This window comes from Meles meles, chromosome 4 (genome assembly GCF_922984935.1).
Source record: "Meles meles chromosome 4, mMelMel3.1 paternal haplotype, whole genome shotgun sequence".
Classification (NCBI taxonomy): domain Eukaryota; kingdom Metazoa; phylum Chordata; class Mammalia; order Carnivora; family Mustelidae; genus Meles; species Meles meles.
In genome coordinates, this window is record NC_060069.1 from 70,249,208 (window position 1) to 70,268,090 (window position 18,883).

At 34.0% G+C, this 18,883-nt stretch overlaps 1 protein-coding gene across 2 annotated transcripts in view; it reads left to right on the forward strand.

The window, feature by feature from the left end:
* PDCD10 (programmed cell death 10) overlaps positions 1 to 18,883 on the forward strand; it is a 48,804-nt gene that overhangs the window by 22,194 nt on the left and 7,727 nt on the right. For both annotated transcript variants that reach the window (XM_046002148.1, XM_046002149.1), the window contains exons 3-7: positions 5,847 to 5,900; positions 10,503 to 10,620; positions 11,261 to 11,387; positions 16,876 to 16,954; positions 17,238 to 17,320. In XM_046002148.1, coding sequence (XP_045858104.1) covers positions 5,847 to 5,900; positions 10,503 to 10,620; positions 11,261 to 11,387; positions 16,876 to 16,954; positions 17,238 to 17,320 — 461 coding nt within the window. The remainder of the gene's footprint in view (positions 1 to 5,846; positions 5,901 to 10,502; positions 10,621 to 11,260; positions 11,388 to 16,875; positions 16,955 to 17,237; positions 17,321 to 18,883) is intronic.

Below are 18,883 nucleotides of genomic sequence, written 5' to 3' on the forward strand. Positions count from 1 at the left end.
TCACAAAGGGAAGTTATTTATGGCATTCTGGGAGTTTGATGCTTGCTAATCTTAATGAAACTGTGCCAAGGCAGCTAAGAAAGGGGTAGTCTTGTTATTTAATCGGCTGCTGCAGAGCTCAGAGTCCAAGTATATTGCATGTGTTGTAAATGTACTGTGAAATAGGTCTCCTGGTTACCTTATGAAATAATGAGTTTATAGAAGCCTTGTGACAAGTCTTAGATCAGGTTCTCATGTACTGTATAACTTTCTACTGATTGTTTGCGTATGGAGGAGAAGAGAGGTATAGTTCAGTTCTTCATTCCAGGAAAAGATACATCATGAATCATCATTTCCTGTGACTTTTTAGAGGAATTATTTTAAGGTGAAGTATAATTTCTGAAAAGATCTGTATTGTGTTTTGAGATAGGAATAAAAAAATCTTGCAACCAAATATAAATTTTAGATTACCAAGGTTTATAGACTTGTTTATAAATGATACAAAAATGGTACTTCTGAGTAAGTAAGTAATACTCTATTCAGAAGCATCCAACAGTTATTTCTGCCAACTCAGCAGAATATATCATTCTTAATTTTTTCCAACAAGCAAATGAAATCTGGGAATATTTTTCCAACTTCATATACCTAACTATCCTTTTTTTAATAAAAAGAAGAAAATCAAACCCCAATATTGAAGCATAGTAAATATACCTCTCCTTAGTGAAGGCATGGGTTTTACCTGTCGTCCCATCATCCAAAGGTGATCATAGTTAATATCTTGCATAAGAATTATTGCTCTGCCCCTTACTCTAGGCTTTGTAGTCTTGTATTTCTTACCTTGTTTATAAACTGATGATAAACAGTAATATATTTATTTCTCATAACTCTGAAGTAAATGACTTAACATGTTGTAGTACTAAGACTAGTACCAGGTATGTAGTTAAGTGTTAGAGCTGTCATTCGGGTCTTTGGGCAATTTTTTTTTTTTTTAAGATTTTATTTATTTATTTGACAGAGATCACAAGTAGGCAGAGAGGCGGGCAGAGAGAGATGAGGAAGCAGGCTCCCTGCCGAGCAGAGAGCCCGATGCGGGGCTCGATCCCAGGACCCCGGGATCGTGACCCGAGCTGAAGGCAGAGGCTTTAACTCACTGAGCCACCCAGGCACCCTAGTAGGCAATTTTTAATGAAACATATTTATAATAGGTGGCTCTCCTTACCTTTTTTCTGGACAACTTGGCAATCCCAGAAACAGATTATTTTAGAAACAGTTACTGCATTTAATATGTATAAAACACATTACTGCATTTGTCTTCTCTGTGGCAGCACAAAAGTTAATAGGTGGCCTCTTGAGTCTATCTACACCTTCTAGCTTTTTTTTTTTTCCAGTCTGACTTACTCATTTTCATTTGAGTTATAAGAGATGTACCTTTTATTCTTGGTTCTTTTTTTTCTTTTTTAAAGATTTGTCTATTTATTTAAGAGAGAGAAAAAGAGAGCGTGCACACATGAACAGGAGGAAGGGCAGAGAGAGAGAGACAAGCAGACTCCATGCTGAGTGGGGAGCCCAGCTCTGCTAGGGGCTCCATCCTGGGACCCTGAGATCATGACCTGAGCTGAAATCAAGTTGAATGCTTAACTAACTAAGCCACTGAAGTGCCCCTTTTTCTTGTGTTTTGGCCCTATTTGATTCCTTTTAAAGAATAGACTCAATAATTTTTGTGGGGAGGGGAGAAGATTGTCAGCATGGAGAAATCATTCCCGATTTTGAGAAAGCAAAGTTTGTAGATAATTCAGAACCAGCTAACCTCATTATTTTGAATTTAAAGAAGGAATACTCTCAAAAGATTTTATGCGAGACCTACAAAACTTAACTAACCAAGGAGTTAAATGGATTTTTTTTCAGTTATGGGTGTAGGAGTTGGGCTTGATAACTAGAAAATAAAGTAGTGATGAATTGATACCTTTGGAGGGACCAATGCAATAAATGCACTCTGATTGGAATCAAAATTTTGTGTAAGCTTTTGAAATATTTTTACAAATATTATGGAGAGTTAAATTTGACCAAGTTTGCAGTTAATAGTGCTGTCAGAAGCTATCAAGTATACATTACAGGAGGAGCTCACAAAACAGAATAGGAAGAACGTGTTGTTGGGGGATGAGAGCCCTGCTGTTAAATTCACTCAGCCTATCTTTCTTCTAGCTGGGACTCCAGGAGGCACTTTCCTTACCTTTTTGGTGAAATGAGATTAGATGCCCTGTTCTCTTGTGCTTATAAACTCTTTTTTCCCTTTACCCTTTTACTGGTGACATGGAATTCATAGATGGCTGAGGCCCGAGGAAGGCCTCTTTTTGTCCAGATACCCATTAATGCAAGGTGTAATTGTATGTTTCTTCCTCCTCTTTTGAATTCAGAATCAAATACTTCTAAGAAATGATTGCATGGGCTCTTTAAAGATACCCTAAGCAACAGCTGTTATCTCAAAAGCTTTAAAAAAATTACTGTATTGGGGCGCCTGGGTGGCTCAGTGAGTTGAGCCTCTGCCTTTGGCTCAGGTCATGATCTCAGGGTCCTGGGATCGAGCCCCGCATGGGGCTCTCTGCTTATCGGGGAGCCTGCTTCCCCCTCTCTCTTTGCTTGCCTCTCTGCCTACTTGTGATACCTCATTGTGTCAAGTAGACAAATCTTAAAAAAAAAATTACTGGACTAATTAGTGGAAGTATTAGAAACAAAATGGAAATTCTTTTCTGTTCTAAACTCACATAAAAACTTTACTCCTGCATGTGTTAACCAACTCTAAAGAAACCCGTAAGTGGGCAAATGGCCCAGGAAGGTGATTTTAAGAGGCTGTGTTCTTCAGGGACCAGTTCAGATCTCACCTCCGTAAAGACTTTTTTTTTCTACTTCAGCTGACAGTGATCCCATCAGTTTCCATGTAGCTGCTTACTTAAAATGATCTTCTGGGGTTCCAGGATTATAATCTATTTCTTTGTATCTCTCGCACTGACTTGCACATGGTAGAAACTCAGGAATTTGTTAGTTCTTAAGTAGTTGAAGAGATTCAGTGAGGGAGTTGATGCCAGTCTGGAAAGTGTGAATTCAGGGAGGCAGGGTAGCATTAAGTGGCTTGCGCACAAGTTTTAGAGCCAGACAGATTTCTTACGAATCCTGCCTCTGTATGCACTAGGTGTTGAATACTAGGTAAATTTATACAAACTGAATTTCTGCCTCTATAAAATAGAGATGATGATAGCTAGTTATAGATTGTGAGGATGAGATGCTCTCTATGAAAATATATAACACAGTTCATTACTGGTGCTAAGTAAATGATAATTGTTAGGATACTGTCAGAACCTTACACTGTCATGAACGGTAAGGTGAATGTGATTTTATCATCAAATCATTTATCACTAGTTAAAGATCTAACAGGGAAGCACTTTTTATTAGGGAAGATAAAAACATATTGTGCTAAGTATTACAGGCTGCAAATTATAAATAGATTTAAGAATAATTTAGATAAATTTATGGATGAGAGATTAAGTTCAATTCAAAAAGTAGATATGTGCCTGTATGCCTGGTGCTCCCTGGGCAATGGGAGTATCATATGCATAATGAAGCCTAGTGGATTTACTGCAAGATGTGTGGATGTATAATGTATCCCAAAATGACTCCCAGCAGAGTTCTGGTTGTGGTGCTTCACAGCTCACAGATTTTGGTTTAGTATATGTCTGGCCTTTCCCTTTCTTTTCTAAGACTCATGTATCTAAACTTAATCTAGAAATCTGATGTCTATCTTGGCTAATTTTATTAGTTCTTCATGGACTATTCTTGGCCTCTTTTTACTTGCCTTGACCCTTTCATATACCAGCCAGGGCAGTACAGAATGAGTTAGTAATGCTGATACTTGGAGGTACACGTGTGACTCAGACCTTTGACTTGTTGAAAGAGGTCAGAGTGTGCTGTAAACCCAAATAAGGAAATGGTTCCTATCAGAGTGGAAACATTCATCCTGTCTGTCTGCCTCTCCCTCCCTTACACAGCAAGAACTTGAGATCAGAAGAGCTGTATTACTATTTTAATCTTAAATAGGATTCATTACAATTAAGTGAATTCCGTGGAAGATGAAAGTTTTTCATTTGTGGCAGCTTATTTTCACTAATTTTACAGGGTTTTTGTTGTTGTTGTTGTTGTTTTTTGCTATATTTTCCTACCTGGTCCTCCTGTATCTTCCCTTTTATCTACTAAGGCAATGTTAGATTTTACTGGATTTATAAAAGCCAAGTTTAAAACTGAGTTAAATGGCCTATTATTTATTTTTGGAGATAAAGTATTTATCTTGGCACATTTTGTTGCTTTTTTGCTTAAGGTGCATAACTTGTAGGGAGATAAGGTTTTTGACATTTCTGTCTTGTTTAGAAAATAAAGTGATTTAATAAAGTGTAGGCCATTCCTTAGATATATAAAGTGTAGGCCATTCCTTAGATATATATACATATATATAAGTGTGTGTATATATATACTTATATATATAGTATATATATATACTTATATATATCGTATATATATATACTTATATATATCTAAGTATATGTGTATATATATATGTGTATATATATCTAAAGGATAACTTCCTTTTATAAAGGAAAACTTACATTTATTGCGTCAAGGAGTTGAAAGGAATATTTATTGCAAGGTATGATAATGTTCATAAGATTTTTGTGAAAAGACTCCACTTGCATAAAAATCCTACAAAAGTTAACATTGTTTTTGAACATTTTAATATGGTCCCCAATAAAAAATATATGCATTGAGTTTTATTGAGTTAATTGGCCCAATTTTTAGGGACTAAAAAAATTGGAATTTAACTGAAGGTAGTTATTTTAAGCCTAACATTTAACTTTTCAACAAATGGATTTTTTTTTTTTTGGCTCACTGAAAAATGAATTCTGTAAAGTGTATAATAAGGACGTGTATCTTTTTTTTTTAAGATTTTATTTATTTATTAGATAGAGAACACAAGTAGGCAGAGCAGCAGGCAGAGGCAGAGGTAGAGGGAGAAGGAGGCTCTCTGTTGAGCAGGGAGCCAATGTGGGGCTCGATCCCAGGACCCTGGGATCATGACCTGAGCAGAAGGCAGAGGCTTTAACCCACTGAACCACCCAGGCGACCCAAGGACATGTATCTTTCAGAATTGTAAACCTCACATATTTTATATTAAAATTAAAAGCTTTGGGATTGAACTTTTGATTCAGTATTTTAGGTAACCATTTTTAAATCCAGATAACATAGAGGACAGATGATCTACAGTCTTTATTTACTATCAAACCTTGTGTCAGTGCTGTTTGCTAATTAATAAAATAGACTTAACCTCAACTTAATCCCTGGCTGAGGGATTGTACGATAATTAAAAAAGAGCAAGGTAATAAATACAAAGAATCTTAAATAGTAAATGTTTTCTTGGTGTTGGTCATTTCTATTCACCCAATTTGCCATATACTGGCAACAGAGCATTGAGAGTTGATCTTGAACCCTATTTTCAGTAATTGAAGTAAATATGTTTATTCTTTCTATAAGAACTTGATATTATTTTGCATTCTGTGCTCGTCTTAAATCCAGTTTTAAGGTAGAGTGTGTCTTGTTTTTCAAAAGAATGAAGAATTCATACATTCCTCAATTTCTCATGGTTTCTATTGAAAATTTTAGATGACTTACGTATTTGAAGAAGTAAGGTGATTTAGAATAATTAGCAAGTATTTTTGTTGATCAAATGATGGATGTATCAGAGTTATTACTATAGAATGGAATATCAGAAATGCACCTTTTCTAAGGAAATTGGTACTAATAGTGATTTAAAATTTATATTGCAGCTAGAACGAGTAAACCTGTCAGCAGCTCAAACACTGAGAGCAGCTTTCATTAAGGTGAGGTGCAAATAATTTATTATGATTAAAATGTATGTTGTATATAAATCTGCATATCATGTAAGAATTGCCACTTTATTTCCTTTTAGTGAAAATCTCTTCAGCTGTTTCATGTCTGTTTTAGTGTACTCTGTAAAGTTTTAAACACTTCCCAGAAGTGAATTAAAACAAATGCTGTTTCCTTAGCATTCATCTTTTTGTCACTTGGACTTCTTTTGAGTTTTTTCTCTTTAGCTTTAGAATATATTTTTGAATTTCTTTTTCTGTTACTTGACTTGATAAAAATTTTTGTAAAATTATAACTCAAAAAGATATTTTTCATATTGCTTAATTATAGAACATAAGAATAAAACAGTATTTTTGATAGGAAAACAAGACCTGTGTGGGAGTCAGATTAAGGATACCTTGCAAACCAAGTCATTCAGAGTGAACTTCTTGTTGTCTTTAGACCTGAACTGTTTGATAAATACTAGCCACGTGTTGCAGTTGAGTACTTAAAATATGGCTAGGTCAAATTGAGTTGTACTCCCAAGTATAAAATATATACCAGATTTTGAATACTTAGTATAAGAAAAAGAATGTAAAAAACTCAGGAATAAGTATTTTATATTAATTGCATGTTGAAATGATAATATTTTGGATGTACTCTTAAAATGATTTCATGTATTTCTTTTTACTTTTGTAACATGGCCACTAGAAAATTTAAAATTAACAATGAAATTTGTTGCTTCGGTTATATTTCTATTGGACCTATTATACATACTGAGTACATTCTTTCATATAAAACTTTATCCATCCCCTTTCCTTTCCCAGTACATATCATGGTGCCTAAAACTTCAATTTTTATTTACTTACTGTGTTTATGTTCCTGTCAATAGCTAAAATAACTTATATTTCAGGTATTTTAATGTTTTAATCTAGAATAAATTTATAATCAAGTTTTATTGAATTAAAACTATAAATCAATAAAATTTGAGTTCTTTTTATGACAAAGATAGTTTATTAATACCACTTTTAACTGCTAGCACTGGTAATGTCACTAGACATCTCTCTTACTTTACCATGAGAATTTACATTATATATATTATATTAGAGTTATTTTGGTGTGATTAATACTCTAAAATGCAGTTCCTGTGTATACATACATAGTAGCTTAATTAAAATATGTTCTGACAAATCATTGGGTTAATGAAGAGAATGAATGAAATAGCATCATCAATTTTTTTTTCTTTTTTCTTTGAGCTTCAGTGTGGCTCTGGAATGACATATTTGGTTATTAGGGAAGCATGATGAAAACTATTTTATATTAATTTGCTGAGTATTTTCTTTGTGGCCAGAGAAAGACAGGCAGATGACCTATTGCACAATACAGTATTGATATGGAAAAGTCAGATTTTAGTTTTTTTGATAGCAAGAACAGAGAGATTTCTCCTGTGGATCATCATAAGGAGGACTGTCTGAAGTAGTAGATGATATCCTCAATGTCATTTCTAAAAGAGAGAAAATAATGAATTTCATTAAGCTTTTTCTTATAAATATGCTTACATCTGATGTTTTAACAATAAGTACAATTTAAAAGCAAACAATATATTTAAAGTATCTGGCTGTGATAGATCTGATTTAACATGTGGATAAATTTTATTACCCGTGGCATTGATTGATAATTGAGGAAAGTGGAAGTTATTTTGAGAGGAGAACAAATTAGTTTTGCATTGATTTATTTTTATTATATTTAATTTGTTAAATTTCAAATGGAATTAAAAGGGTATGCATTACAAAGATGATTTTTGTGTTTCTAAAACTACCAACTTATTTGCAAAAAGATTTAAAAGCCTCACCAAAGGGCGCCTGGGTGGCTCAGTTAAGCATCTGCCTTTAGCTTAAGTCATGATCTCCTTGTCTTGGGATCAGACCCGCAACAGTCTCGCTGCTCAGCAGGGAGTCTGCTTCTCTTTCCTGTGCTTCCACCCCCCAACCTTTCCACCTTGTACTTTCTCTTTCTCTCAAAAGATAAATAAAATAAATGCCTCGCCCGCCCATATATCCCTACTAATACTCCTAAAATGTATGTCCATATTTCTAGTTCTTTGACCACAAGTGTCATTTATCAAGGTTTAATATTTATTTTTATTATCATGAGAAAAAGGATTAAAATTATTTTCCCCAAGATAAAATATTAATGAATATTATCTTTTAAGATATCTATTCACTTTCTTTTCCCATCTGGAAAGTTCTGATAGGTTGTGCTGTTGAGGATCATTGAATCATGAGCGTGGTCGTTACTGCCACTGGGGGGTAATTTTCTCTCACAGTTGGATTCTTCATAAAAATTGGATCCCCACAGACTTCAGGGTTTTATTCTGGGAGAAAACCTGAAGGCATAGGTAGTTAAAAGTCATCAGTTTAAGCACAGATCTATTTATTTTGTCAGTCAGAGGAATTGGGTAAATTTAAGGCTTTTAAAATGAAAAGTAAGTAGTTTAATTAGGATTTCAGCCAGAAGATACTAAGACGGTTGTTCCCAGGCTAGGTGCTGAGGCACCCTGGGGCCCTCAGCAAACTCAGAAGAGTACCATGAGTTATTTTAAAACTTTAAAGGAACACAGCAATATTAAACATCTGACACTGTGAACTATGCTAGCTTGAGGTAGTTTGCAATTTCAGCATATTACATTGGGCTACATTCCTTTCAGTGATGTCATATTTTTATGAAATTGGAATTTTGGCCATTGCTATGATAAAAAGTAAGTACCACAAGAATATCTGTGTCCAATAGGAAATGAGGCTGGCAGGATCCAGTCTAATACCAACATTTGAGAAGTTGTGTAGGGCCCAACAGGTGAATGCATCTCATTAATGAGTAATCATGGTTATTTAAGAATGAAATAAAATGTTTTTCTTTTAATTTGTGTATTTTTTAAGGACAGTTGTTAGGACACAAGTACTTACTAAGTTATTTGAACCTAACTACTTAATACATAGCCAGCCACTGTTTTCTTTGCATGAAAAACACTTGTGAGAGACCTCTGTGTAAGAGTTCTGTAATGCTCCAATTTTGGCAGTTTGGGGCTCCACACCAACTTGGTTTTAAAAACTTCATCTCAGGCTTAGCGTTTAATGATTTTAGCAGTTTATTATAACTTAATCAGAGAGATTATTTTTCTCCGCATATTTTGTAAGCACATGGAGGGTATTCCCTTACCTCGTAAAATGATGCATTACATAGCTAATTTAATGCTACTTAGAGAAAGACGATAAAACACTTTATCAAATACTGGCCTCTCTAAATACTGTATATAGTTTTGTGGCTGGTCACCAAATTAAAAAATAGATCGTATCAAGTATATTCATGGAAGGAGAAATTCAAAACGGGTTATAAAGGACTTGGAATTCAGTAGGATACACTTTATTGTTATTAATCATCTATCAAAATGATTTCCTTGAATAACATATGACAGCAGTTAAAATGATCCCAGGATTGAGATAAATGTGAATATTTTCTTTTCCCATTTCATTCCAAAACCTTTCAGTTTTTGATACCTAAACCCTAATAAGAAACAAGATGTGATAATGGAAAGAGCAGTAGGAACAGAAGAAAACTGGATCTGCCATGATACCAGAATGGAATTGAAAAGGCAGACGTTAAATGTGCTTGACACATATGGAAACAAATAGATTGCTGTCTGATTAGGATCAAAAATTGTTTCTGTTTGCTATTTAATATTGGGTAAAAAGATAGGAAATCATCAGCATAATTAAAATTATCAGGCATCCTAAAAGAAACAACATTTTTTAAAATAATAAAATGGGACAGAATTACTGGGGAAAACCCGAATCTGAAAATTAACTTTGGTAAACTGAGAACTTTCTGTGCTCAGTCTTGAGATAGCTAGAAGATTTTAGTGCCCTAGTGAGTATAAATAACATAGAACTAATGCAAACTCATCTGTGAAATAAGCTCAGGAGGTAGCAAAAAGATTAAATGATGTTCTGTAAATTATTCTTGCTATAAAAGGAGATATTCTTGCTACAGAAATACAGTAGGAAATGAAAGTTGTTATGTGGGAAAGTGAAGGATGGTATAGCTTAAATAAAACCTGCAAAAGAAATCCTGTGTTTCTGTTTTCATTTTTGTTTTTCCTGACATTCTGTTCATTTAAGTGCAAAGAATCTGCAAAGTATTGGTAAGATAAGTTATTGCTTGATCCTCTTGTTGAAATATTAGCTAATGAAAAAAAGCTAAAAATCCTTAGTGTATTTAAACTACTGAATAGAGTAATTGATGGATTACCAAAATATGTATAATCTTTATTTCTGTTTTTGTTAGTAGTTTGATTGCAAGTGAAAGTAGAGGAGAAATAGGAAATGTTAAGTACTTTATGTTCAAATGGCAAATGGGACCATGGCTGTAGTAAGTCACCGATGTATAAGTTCTTGACAAAACATAAGTGAATGCCGTCACTGCACCTGCTTTACCAAGATTTCTGCTGTCATAAGTTGATCACTCTAAGAAGTTCCCAGCAGGTTCTAAACAATTACGTTTTGGCTTTAAAATGCTGATTGAGCTTCTGTATTTTAAAACTAGCTTTCTCTTCTTTATAGGCTGAAAAAGAAAATCCAGGACTCACACAAGACATCATTATGAAAATTTTAGAGAAAAAAAGTGTAGAAGTTAACTTCACAGAGTCCCTTCTTCGAATGGCAGCTGATGATGTAGAAGGTAGTCAGAGCCTCCTGTAATTCTCTTAACAGTTGTTGAAAAGCACGTCCTCCAAGTATTTATTTGACAAATGGGTCTTCTGCCCTTCCCTTTCTCCTCCCCTTTCTTACTGTTACTGTTATTATTGTGATGATAATGAAGGAAAGATCTGTATAAATTATTTTTGTTTTCAAGTGAGATTTCAAGAATGTGCTGAAGATATTAGTAGGTTGGGTTTTGAAATCATGAGCCTATTACATATTCATTATAGAGGTTTTTATTAAACTCTTGCCCTTTGACAGATACATACTGTAATTATATTTGTTATGGATGTTATTACTTCAAGGTTTCCTTGTGAAATACAGCTTCAGAGGCCTGATAAATTTGATTTAGCGTATCTTTTATTTATTTGTTTGTTTTAAGATTTCATGCAGTTTCCATTTATTCCAAATTGGAAATGTTTAGTCTTTCATCTTCTGATACTTTTACTTGGGAGAGCTAAGTTGAACTTTAATGAATTCTGCCTTTCAGCCTTGTCTTTCCTTTCCTTTCCTTTCCCTTTCTCTTTTCTCTCCACCTCTTTAACCAGCATTGGGAATTTGTAGACTTGAATTTGTCATGGAGTTGCATGATGGTTTTTATTATGTATTTATTTTATCAGAGTATATGATTGAACGACCAGAGCCAGAATTCCAGGACCTAAATGAAAAGGCACGAGCACTTAAACAGATTCTCAGTAAGATCCCAGATGAGATCAATGACAGAGTGAGGTTTCTGCAGACAATCAAGTAAGCAACTTTTGGCTTTGGTTCTTCTTTTCTTGAAAGTATTTCAAAGGAACCGCTCATACTAGGTGTTTTATTTTGGTATGACAGTAATATTAAATTAAAATATTAATTTGAAATCAGACTTGATTATTTTTAAGTGCTGCATGTTGATACTAACTTCTAAGCTGTGGTATTTGGCTTTAGAGTACGATAACATTTTTTAGAATGTTAATATAAAAACAGTAATGAAATGTACAATAATTGGAATATAGTTTGAACTAAAAAATAATGCAAAAAAATTATAGTATTGGTAACAGGATACCAGTATTGTTTTTGTTTCAGAAATGGCATAAGTCGTTAGAATAAGTAATGTACTGTTAGGCTTGAATAGCATCTTTAAATATTAGCCAAATTGTAAATCTCCAAATCCTAAACCTTTGGGATACAGGTTAAATAAGACCGAAAATACGCATGGGGCTAGGAGGCTGACTGGTAAGGAGCCGCAAGAAGGGTCATCCTTAAGCGGTGGTTCTCAGATCGGGCAGTCTCCTCAGGTTAAAGAAGGTGGGAGACTGAGGGGGAAAATCCATACATAATTTCTGGATGAGTAAAGAGTCTCAGTTTTCTTCAGCCTCCCTGGGTATAATATGAAGAAAATTGGGAATAATTGAGTGGCACTAGCAGTACAACCTTTTGGTGAAACCACAAGTAGAAATTGAAAGATTTAGCACAGGTTTTGTTGTTGTTTTTGAAAGAGGCTGCATCGTCATGCTTCGTATCTTTAAAGAATGGGAAGAAGTTCACTTATAGTAAATATTAACATCCATCTCCTGGAAACAGTATTTTTCGTAATTCACATTGCAAAATGCTATTTTAGCTAGTTTGGGCACCTATTTTGAGTGGTATGGGGGCAGACAATCTCACTTTAGAAAGCAATAGTTTGTGATGGGTATGCAACCCAGCTATTAAGGAGTGACCCTCCTCTTTTAGGTCTTCTGATTGAGAACCTGAAAGTACGAAAAAGACTTTTCATTGCCTAGCTAAAATTCATGTCACAGCAAATCCTGAGGTAAATATTTTACCCTTATAGGAAAACCCCAACTTCCTTTAACTATTTTTAATATTGGAAAAAGGAAGATAGTCAACTGTTTATGGATTTTTATTTTTAGTCTGATATAAAGTAAACATGTTTAGCTCATAAAAGGATAAATTGCCAGTTATCTGAAGCATAGTTGTTTAAACAGCTTATTTTTAGAATTTTCAAATAATAAGAACAAAAACAACATATTTGCTTATGATCTATGCTACATTTCTGTGAAGATTTGACATTTAAAAAATAATATTTTCAGCAAATTTTGCCTCAGGTCAGTGAAGGAAAGGTTTATTGAATCAATGCCATCTTAATAGCAGTCACGTATTAGAATTACATTCTCATTGCTTTTTTAAGCATTTTACATATATTAATGTATTATATAACACTGCTATAACTGGTGAAGAAATGAAGTAACTTTTCCAAGGCCACAGAGCTGGTAAGTTGGTAGATCTGGGTTCAAACCCAGGCAGACTCACTCCATGGTCTTCTCTGCTGCTTCCCAGTCTGAGATGAATAATGCTGGTCTGACTTAGTGATTAAAGAAAGTTTCAGCTATCTGGAAGATGTGTGATAAAGGATATCTTAATATAGAATGCCAGTAGGTAAGAGAGAGAAGAGTGCTATGGTTGAAGCTAGGCTAGATATGGTAGGCCCAAAGCCCTCATCCTGCTCCTTTAACCATCCTACCCCTCTGAGGGAGTCCCTAAGGTATCTCTGTTAAACCCATTGTGGCTTTAGAGAGATACATTTGAAAAACACTGTATAAACAGCCACATTTTAATCATATGGAAGTTGAGATCGGGAGGCCAAGATCTTGTCCATAGTCACTGACAGAGGCCCAATTAGGGACTTGTCTCTCATTTATGGGGCAGTAGTAATATTTTAGTTCTGTTTACTGGATTGCACTCTGCACAACTGAGTTGGAAGTATCAGCAGTTAAAATTTATTTCTTAATCATTTTAGGAGGTATAATTGGCCCTGGAAAGTTTGTTGATAATATATATTTATGAGACCATGTGTAAATTAACATAGATAGGTATGTAATTATTTGTATCACTGGTATATATTGATACATTTTGCTACATCTTGTCCTCATGGTTAATTGTTTAACAAATAAGTAGATAAAATTGCACCAAAATAAAAAATGACTTATCCTTCAGGCACAATGTAACAGTGTAGTTACTGTTTTTTCTTTAAAATATTTTACTTTTTCGGGGTGCCTGTGTGGCTCAGTGGGGTTAAAGCCTCTGCCTTCAGCTCAGGTCATGATCCCAGGGTCCTGGGATTGAGCCCCGCATTGGGTTCTTTGCTCAGCAGGGAGCCTGTCTCCCCATCTCTCTCTGCCTACTTGTGATCTCTGTCAAAAAAAAAAAAAAAATCTTAAAATATTTTACTTTTTCATACATAAGGTAGTTATCTTCTTCATTTATTTTATAGCAATATTTTTCAAGAAACATGTATCAGATACTTATTATCCCAAGTACTGTATGTGATTTCATAGATTATATTAAGGAGAAAAAAGATTTCTGTCAGCTAACAAATATGTAGGTATTTTTGTGTATGTTAGCAGACCTAGGCTTGAATTTCTATTCCCACATTTAGCTGTGTGACCTTGGATAAGTTGCTTAGCTTCTGTTATTCTAGTTTCTACGTATGAAGATGAAAGTAACAGTTTTAAGAACTGAGAGAAAGGACATACATAAATTTAATTTATAGGGTTTTTTAGGTCTCATACGTTCTAATGAATGACTAGTAGAGACTTGTGAATTAATAAACCAGAAAGCCATGCATTTATCACTGTTTACAATATGTATTTGCATATTCATGCCCTAAAATTCACCAGAGTTTGGTTTTCCTGGTGGCTTCAGAGAAGCTTTTATAGAGATGTCCAGTCTAGACCTAACTAAACACACAGCATAGGACTTTTCTTCCTTTAGAATTCACATAAATACATGTTATATAAATTTGGGTTACATGATTAGAAAATCTACTATTGCAGTTTTTTGATAAAATATATGTTTACATTTCCTCTGATGCCTGTTATCTTCTCTTTGAAAGTATGTTTCCCCGAAGTTATAGCACTAAAAGCTGGAAATTGCTAAAATTTGGTCCTGCTATATATAATACCCTACTGTCTGTCCCTTGTCACAGAATCACTTAACTCCAGACTGTTTATAATTACACTGTAGTTATTTTACCCTCAGGTTTTCTCCGCTTCTTGATCTGTTTAATTGTCTGCAGTATTTTTTGGAGCTGATTATTTTCTCTTGTAGGAAACAAACCCTTGGTTACTAATATAATTTAGCTTCCCTGCTACAGACTCTAGCACCTTAAGTGAAAATACTGTTCTGTATACATACAGATGATGTAGTATTTGATATAAATTGCTACAGATTGTTTTTAGAGAAGGCCAGGCCTGGGGATAAACAGCCTGGGTCATTCTGTAGAGCTCTTTATAAAGCTCTATGGCCAATAATAGATCAAACCTTAGTTCTAGGCTCTAGGATCCCAAACATGGGTTTCCAAATTTGGTTCATCAACAAAATCACCTGGGGGCTTATTTTTTAAGTTTTTTTTTTTTTTTTTTTTAAGGTGCAGACAGATTCCCAATACTCATAGTAAGTCTGGGATACCATTTAGAAAACGCTTGCTTTTTTTTTTTTTTTTTTTTTTTTTTTCTCCCCTTTACAGGTGAGTGAGAATTCATACTTTTTTGACCCATGGATTCTAGCCATTATTGTATATGGATACATGTTCATCTTGTCTGTTAGCCGTGAAGCATATTTTTATAATCCCTTTTTAAAGCAGAATAGTATTCTACAAAGTAGTTGTGTATAAACATCTCACTGATCATTGTAGTTTGCTCCATTATATTCTGCTTTAAATGGGTTCATTGTGGATTTGAAGTACCTTCCAAATACTTATTTGTTGAAATTGTTATTTTTCTCATGTCATGGTCTTATGACATCATCTTATTAAGCAATGGTGAATTTATGCACATCATAGCAATACAGGAGTCAACTTACTTGAAATCATAAATGAAAGGAACAATTATGTAAGTTAAAACTGCTATTCCTAAACCAGAGACAAAAAGAGAAAAAAAAAATGAGTGGACAAATACCACTTCTATGTAATATTCATTGTCTTATTTAAATGTTTTAATGTTCAGCCTGATATCAGTGTTTGACATACAGGAGGTAATAAGTAATTATTTATTAAAATATTTAATACAAATGTGATTACTATTTCAGAATAGGCTAAAAATTTCTTAATACCCACATCCTGTATACTTGTAATTCTTAGACATCCCACATGCATATTTACTAGAAATATGCTGTGAAACACACACATATACACACAGAAATCTGGATACAGAGCTTTTCGGTTTTTTCTTTAGTATAGCTGAAATGTTTCAGGTATGAAATAACTGAAATCTGACCTTTGTGATTAAAAAGTAATGAAAGATGATGTTTGGGATGGTCTAGTTTTATGTCTCAATAATTCATATCTTCACTCTTGAATTGCATTTGCACAGCAGAAGTTTAAGTTCAGTTTGATCAATAAAAATTGCTGTGCACTTAGAAGATGAAAATTGTAAAGAGCATAGATAAAAAGACAAGAGGAGTTTAGAAAAAAAAAATGGATAGGGAGAACAGCCAACTCATGAGAATTACTGGTTTCTTCTCTTTATCCACTTAAAAGGGGAGGAAGGTGTTGATACATATGTAGTCCAAGGGTGATTGCTGAAAAGGTTAAGGTAGAAAAATATTCTAATATTGCCTCTCTCAGGAATTTAAATATATTTTCCAAAGGAAATAACAACAGCAGAGTTTTTGGAAGAGGGGTATAAGCAGTTGTTAGAAGGTGGATGTGTCTTGGAAGAGCTATGTCTGAAAAGGAAATACTTCTTTTTAAACATCAAAACTAGGTAACTGGAAGTGGTGATAAATACAAAAGTGAGTTTACATGTAATAGTAAAATTTTATATAATTGTTACTGAGATAGCAAATACAGAGAATATAGTAGCTTGAAGTCAGCTACATCAGAGAAAGGAAAAATACCTGGAAAAGGTGAGAAGCAGAGGTAATTCTTATAAATTTGAGTAAGTAATGCTGAATGAAACGTTACTGGTTTAGGAAGATTGAAATTAGTTGCAGAACTTTTGGTCAGCAGTGTAAGAGAAGTCAGGATCACAAAAGGGTACAGGCTAAAACTCCATCCAACCAACTAGTCAGATGTTTGGGCTTGATGCAGTGTTAGTTTGGTAATTAACAGTGTGATTAGTAATTCTGGGAGCGGGGAATATATATATAAAATACATATATATATGATAAATATATATGATAAATATATATATAAAATACTTCTTCCGAATACAGCTGATTTTAAGAAGGTTCTTTTTTCCTTATCCAACAGGGATATAGCTAGTGCAATAAAAGAACTTCTTGACACGGTGAATAATGTCTTCAAGAAGTATCAATACCAGAACCGCAGGGTAAGTTTTGTAGAAGCCTTGTATAAGCTGCCAGCTAGATGTTGATTTACACTTAGTAGTTGTATTGAATTCAATACTAAGATGGTTTGATTATTGAAAATAGTTTCGTATCATTAACCACTACTTTTGTCTTTGAATTAAAACATGTTTAAGTAAATACTTCTAAAAATTCTTAATTTGTAATATAAAGCCCATCCTATATTCTGTGTAACCTTTTGTCTTTGATTTTGGCTTTTATTATTTTCTTATTTAATATTTTTTTTTCTTACTCTGATGTCTATAGGCACTTGAACACCAAAAGAAAGAATTTGTAAAGTACTCCAAAAGTTTCAGTGATACTCTGAAAACCTATTTTAAAGATGGCAAGTAAGTAGTGTCATTTATCATCCTTTTTTATTTTTAAATTAAATTATGTGATTTTATATAATACTAAAACCATATAAATTAAGCCCTTTTACTATATTGTTCATACTCAAGTTAACTAATAACTAAAAAGACTATTGGTTGATAATCTAGCCATAACTTGTCTAGAGCAGAAGTTGGTAGACTTGTTCTGAGATAGACCTCCTGGCAAATATTTTGACTCTGTGGGCTTGTAAGAACTACCTACTTGCCCTCTGCTCTTGTGGTGCAAAAGCAGTCATAGTTTGGACACAAGTGACATTATGGCTGTGTTCTAATAAAACTTTATTTATAGACACTGAAATTTGAATTTTGTTTGATTTTCACCTGTTACAAAATACCGTTGTTTTTTTTTTTTGGTCATTTAAAAATGTAAAAGTATTCTTATCTGCAGGCTGTACAGAAACATGGGAAGTGAGATTGGGCTTACTGGCCTACAGACCTGAAACTGTGGTCCTCAAACTTTAGGCGCATCAGAATCACCTGAGGGCTTATTACAGAATAAAATACACATTTTACACATGTACATATATTTGCTTTTGGAGCCCCCCTTTTCTTCTCAGATCTAGGGTGGACCCAAGAATTTGCATTTCTTTCTCTTTTTTTCCTTCAGTTTGAGAGAGAGGGAGGGAGAGCACGCAAATTGGGGAAGGGGCAGAGGGAAAGAATCTCATGCAGACTGCTTGTGGAGCCAGACTTGGGGCTAGATCTCATGACCCTGATATTATGACCTGAGCCAAAATCAGGAGTCCAACACACAACCTGCTGAACCACCCAGGTGCCCAAGGAATTTGCATTTCTAAGAAGTTTCCAGATAGTACTAATACTGCCAGGTGTGTTGAGAACTCAAGTTAAAGAAAGCAATGGTTGTCAGTCCCATTTGCACATTAGAATCACTTTGATTTAGTTTTTTAAAATTCCAGTGCCTTGGTCCCAACTTCAGAAGTCTGATTCAGGTAGTTTGGAGTGGGACCAGGGTTTAAGTCTTTCATAGAAAGTGTTCAGGTGATTTAAAAGTACTACAAAGGTTGTGACCCGTTCTTCAGAAGGAGGGAGACTTTCACTGTTGTTCTGTAAGATAAGTAGTATATATAAAGGTAAATTGGATGTTTTTAGGTTTACATACAGTTATCTATAGAACACTCCAGAAAACCAAAAAAAATTATGTGTTTTTACAGATAAATTTTACACGTGTACATATAATATATGTGCTGGTGGAGAGGCCATGTCTTCTATAGCATTTTGCCTTATAGAGAGTTTTTCATAAGGTTAGAATACTAGAAATCTGTGGACAAGACCATTTTCTGACAGTGCTTAAAGTCATAAAAACAACGTAAATAATGATTATTTCATGTATCATTGGCAGGGGCATCTAATATTTTATCCTACCATTGAAGTTGAAGGATTCTTAATCCATGTCAAACATTATAATATTGTGATAATAATATTTAAAAATAATAAAAATTCATTAGAAGATTCTGTTAATATTCATTTATTTTTAATAGTTCAAATAGGCTGAAATCTTTA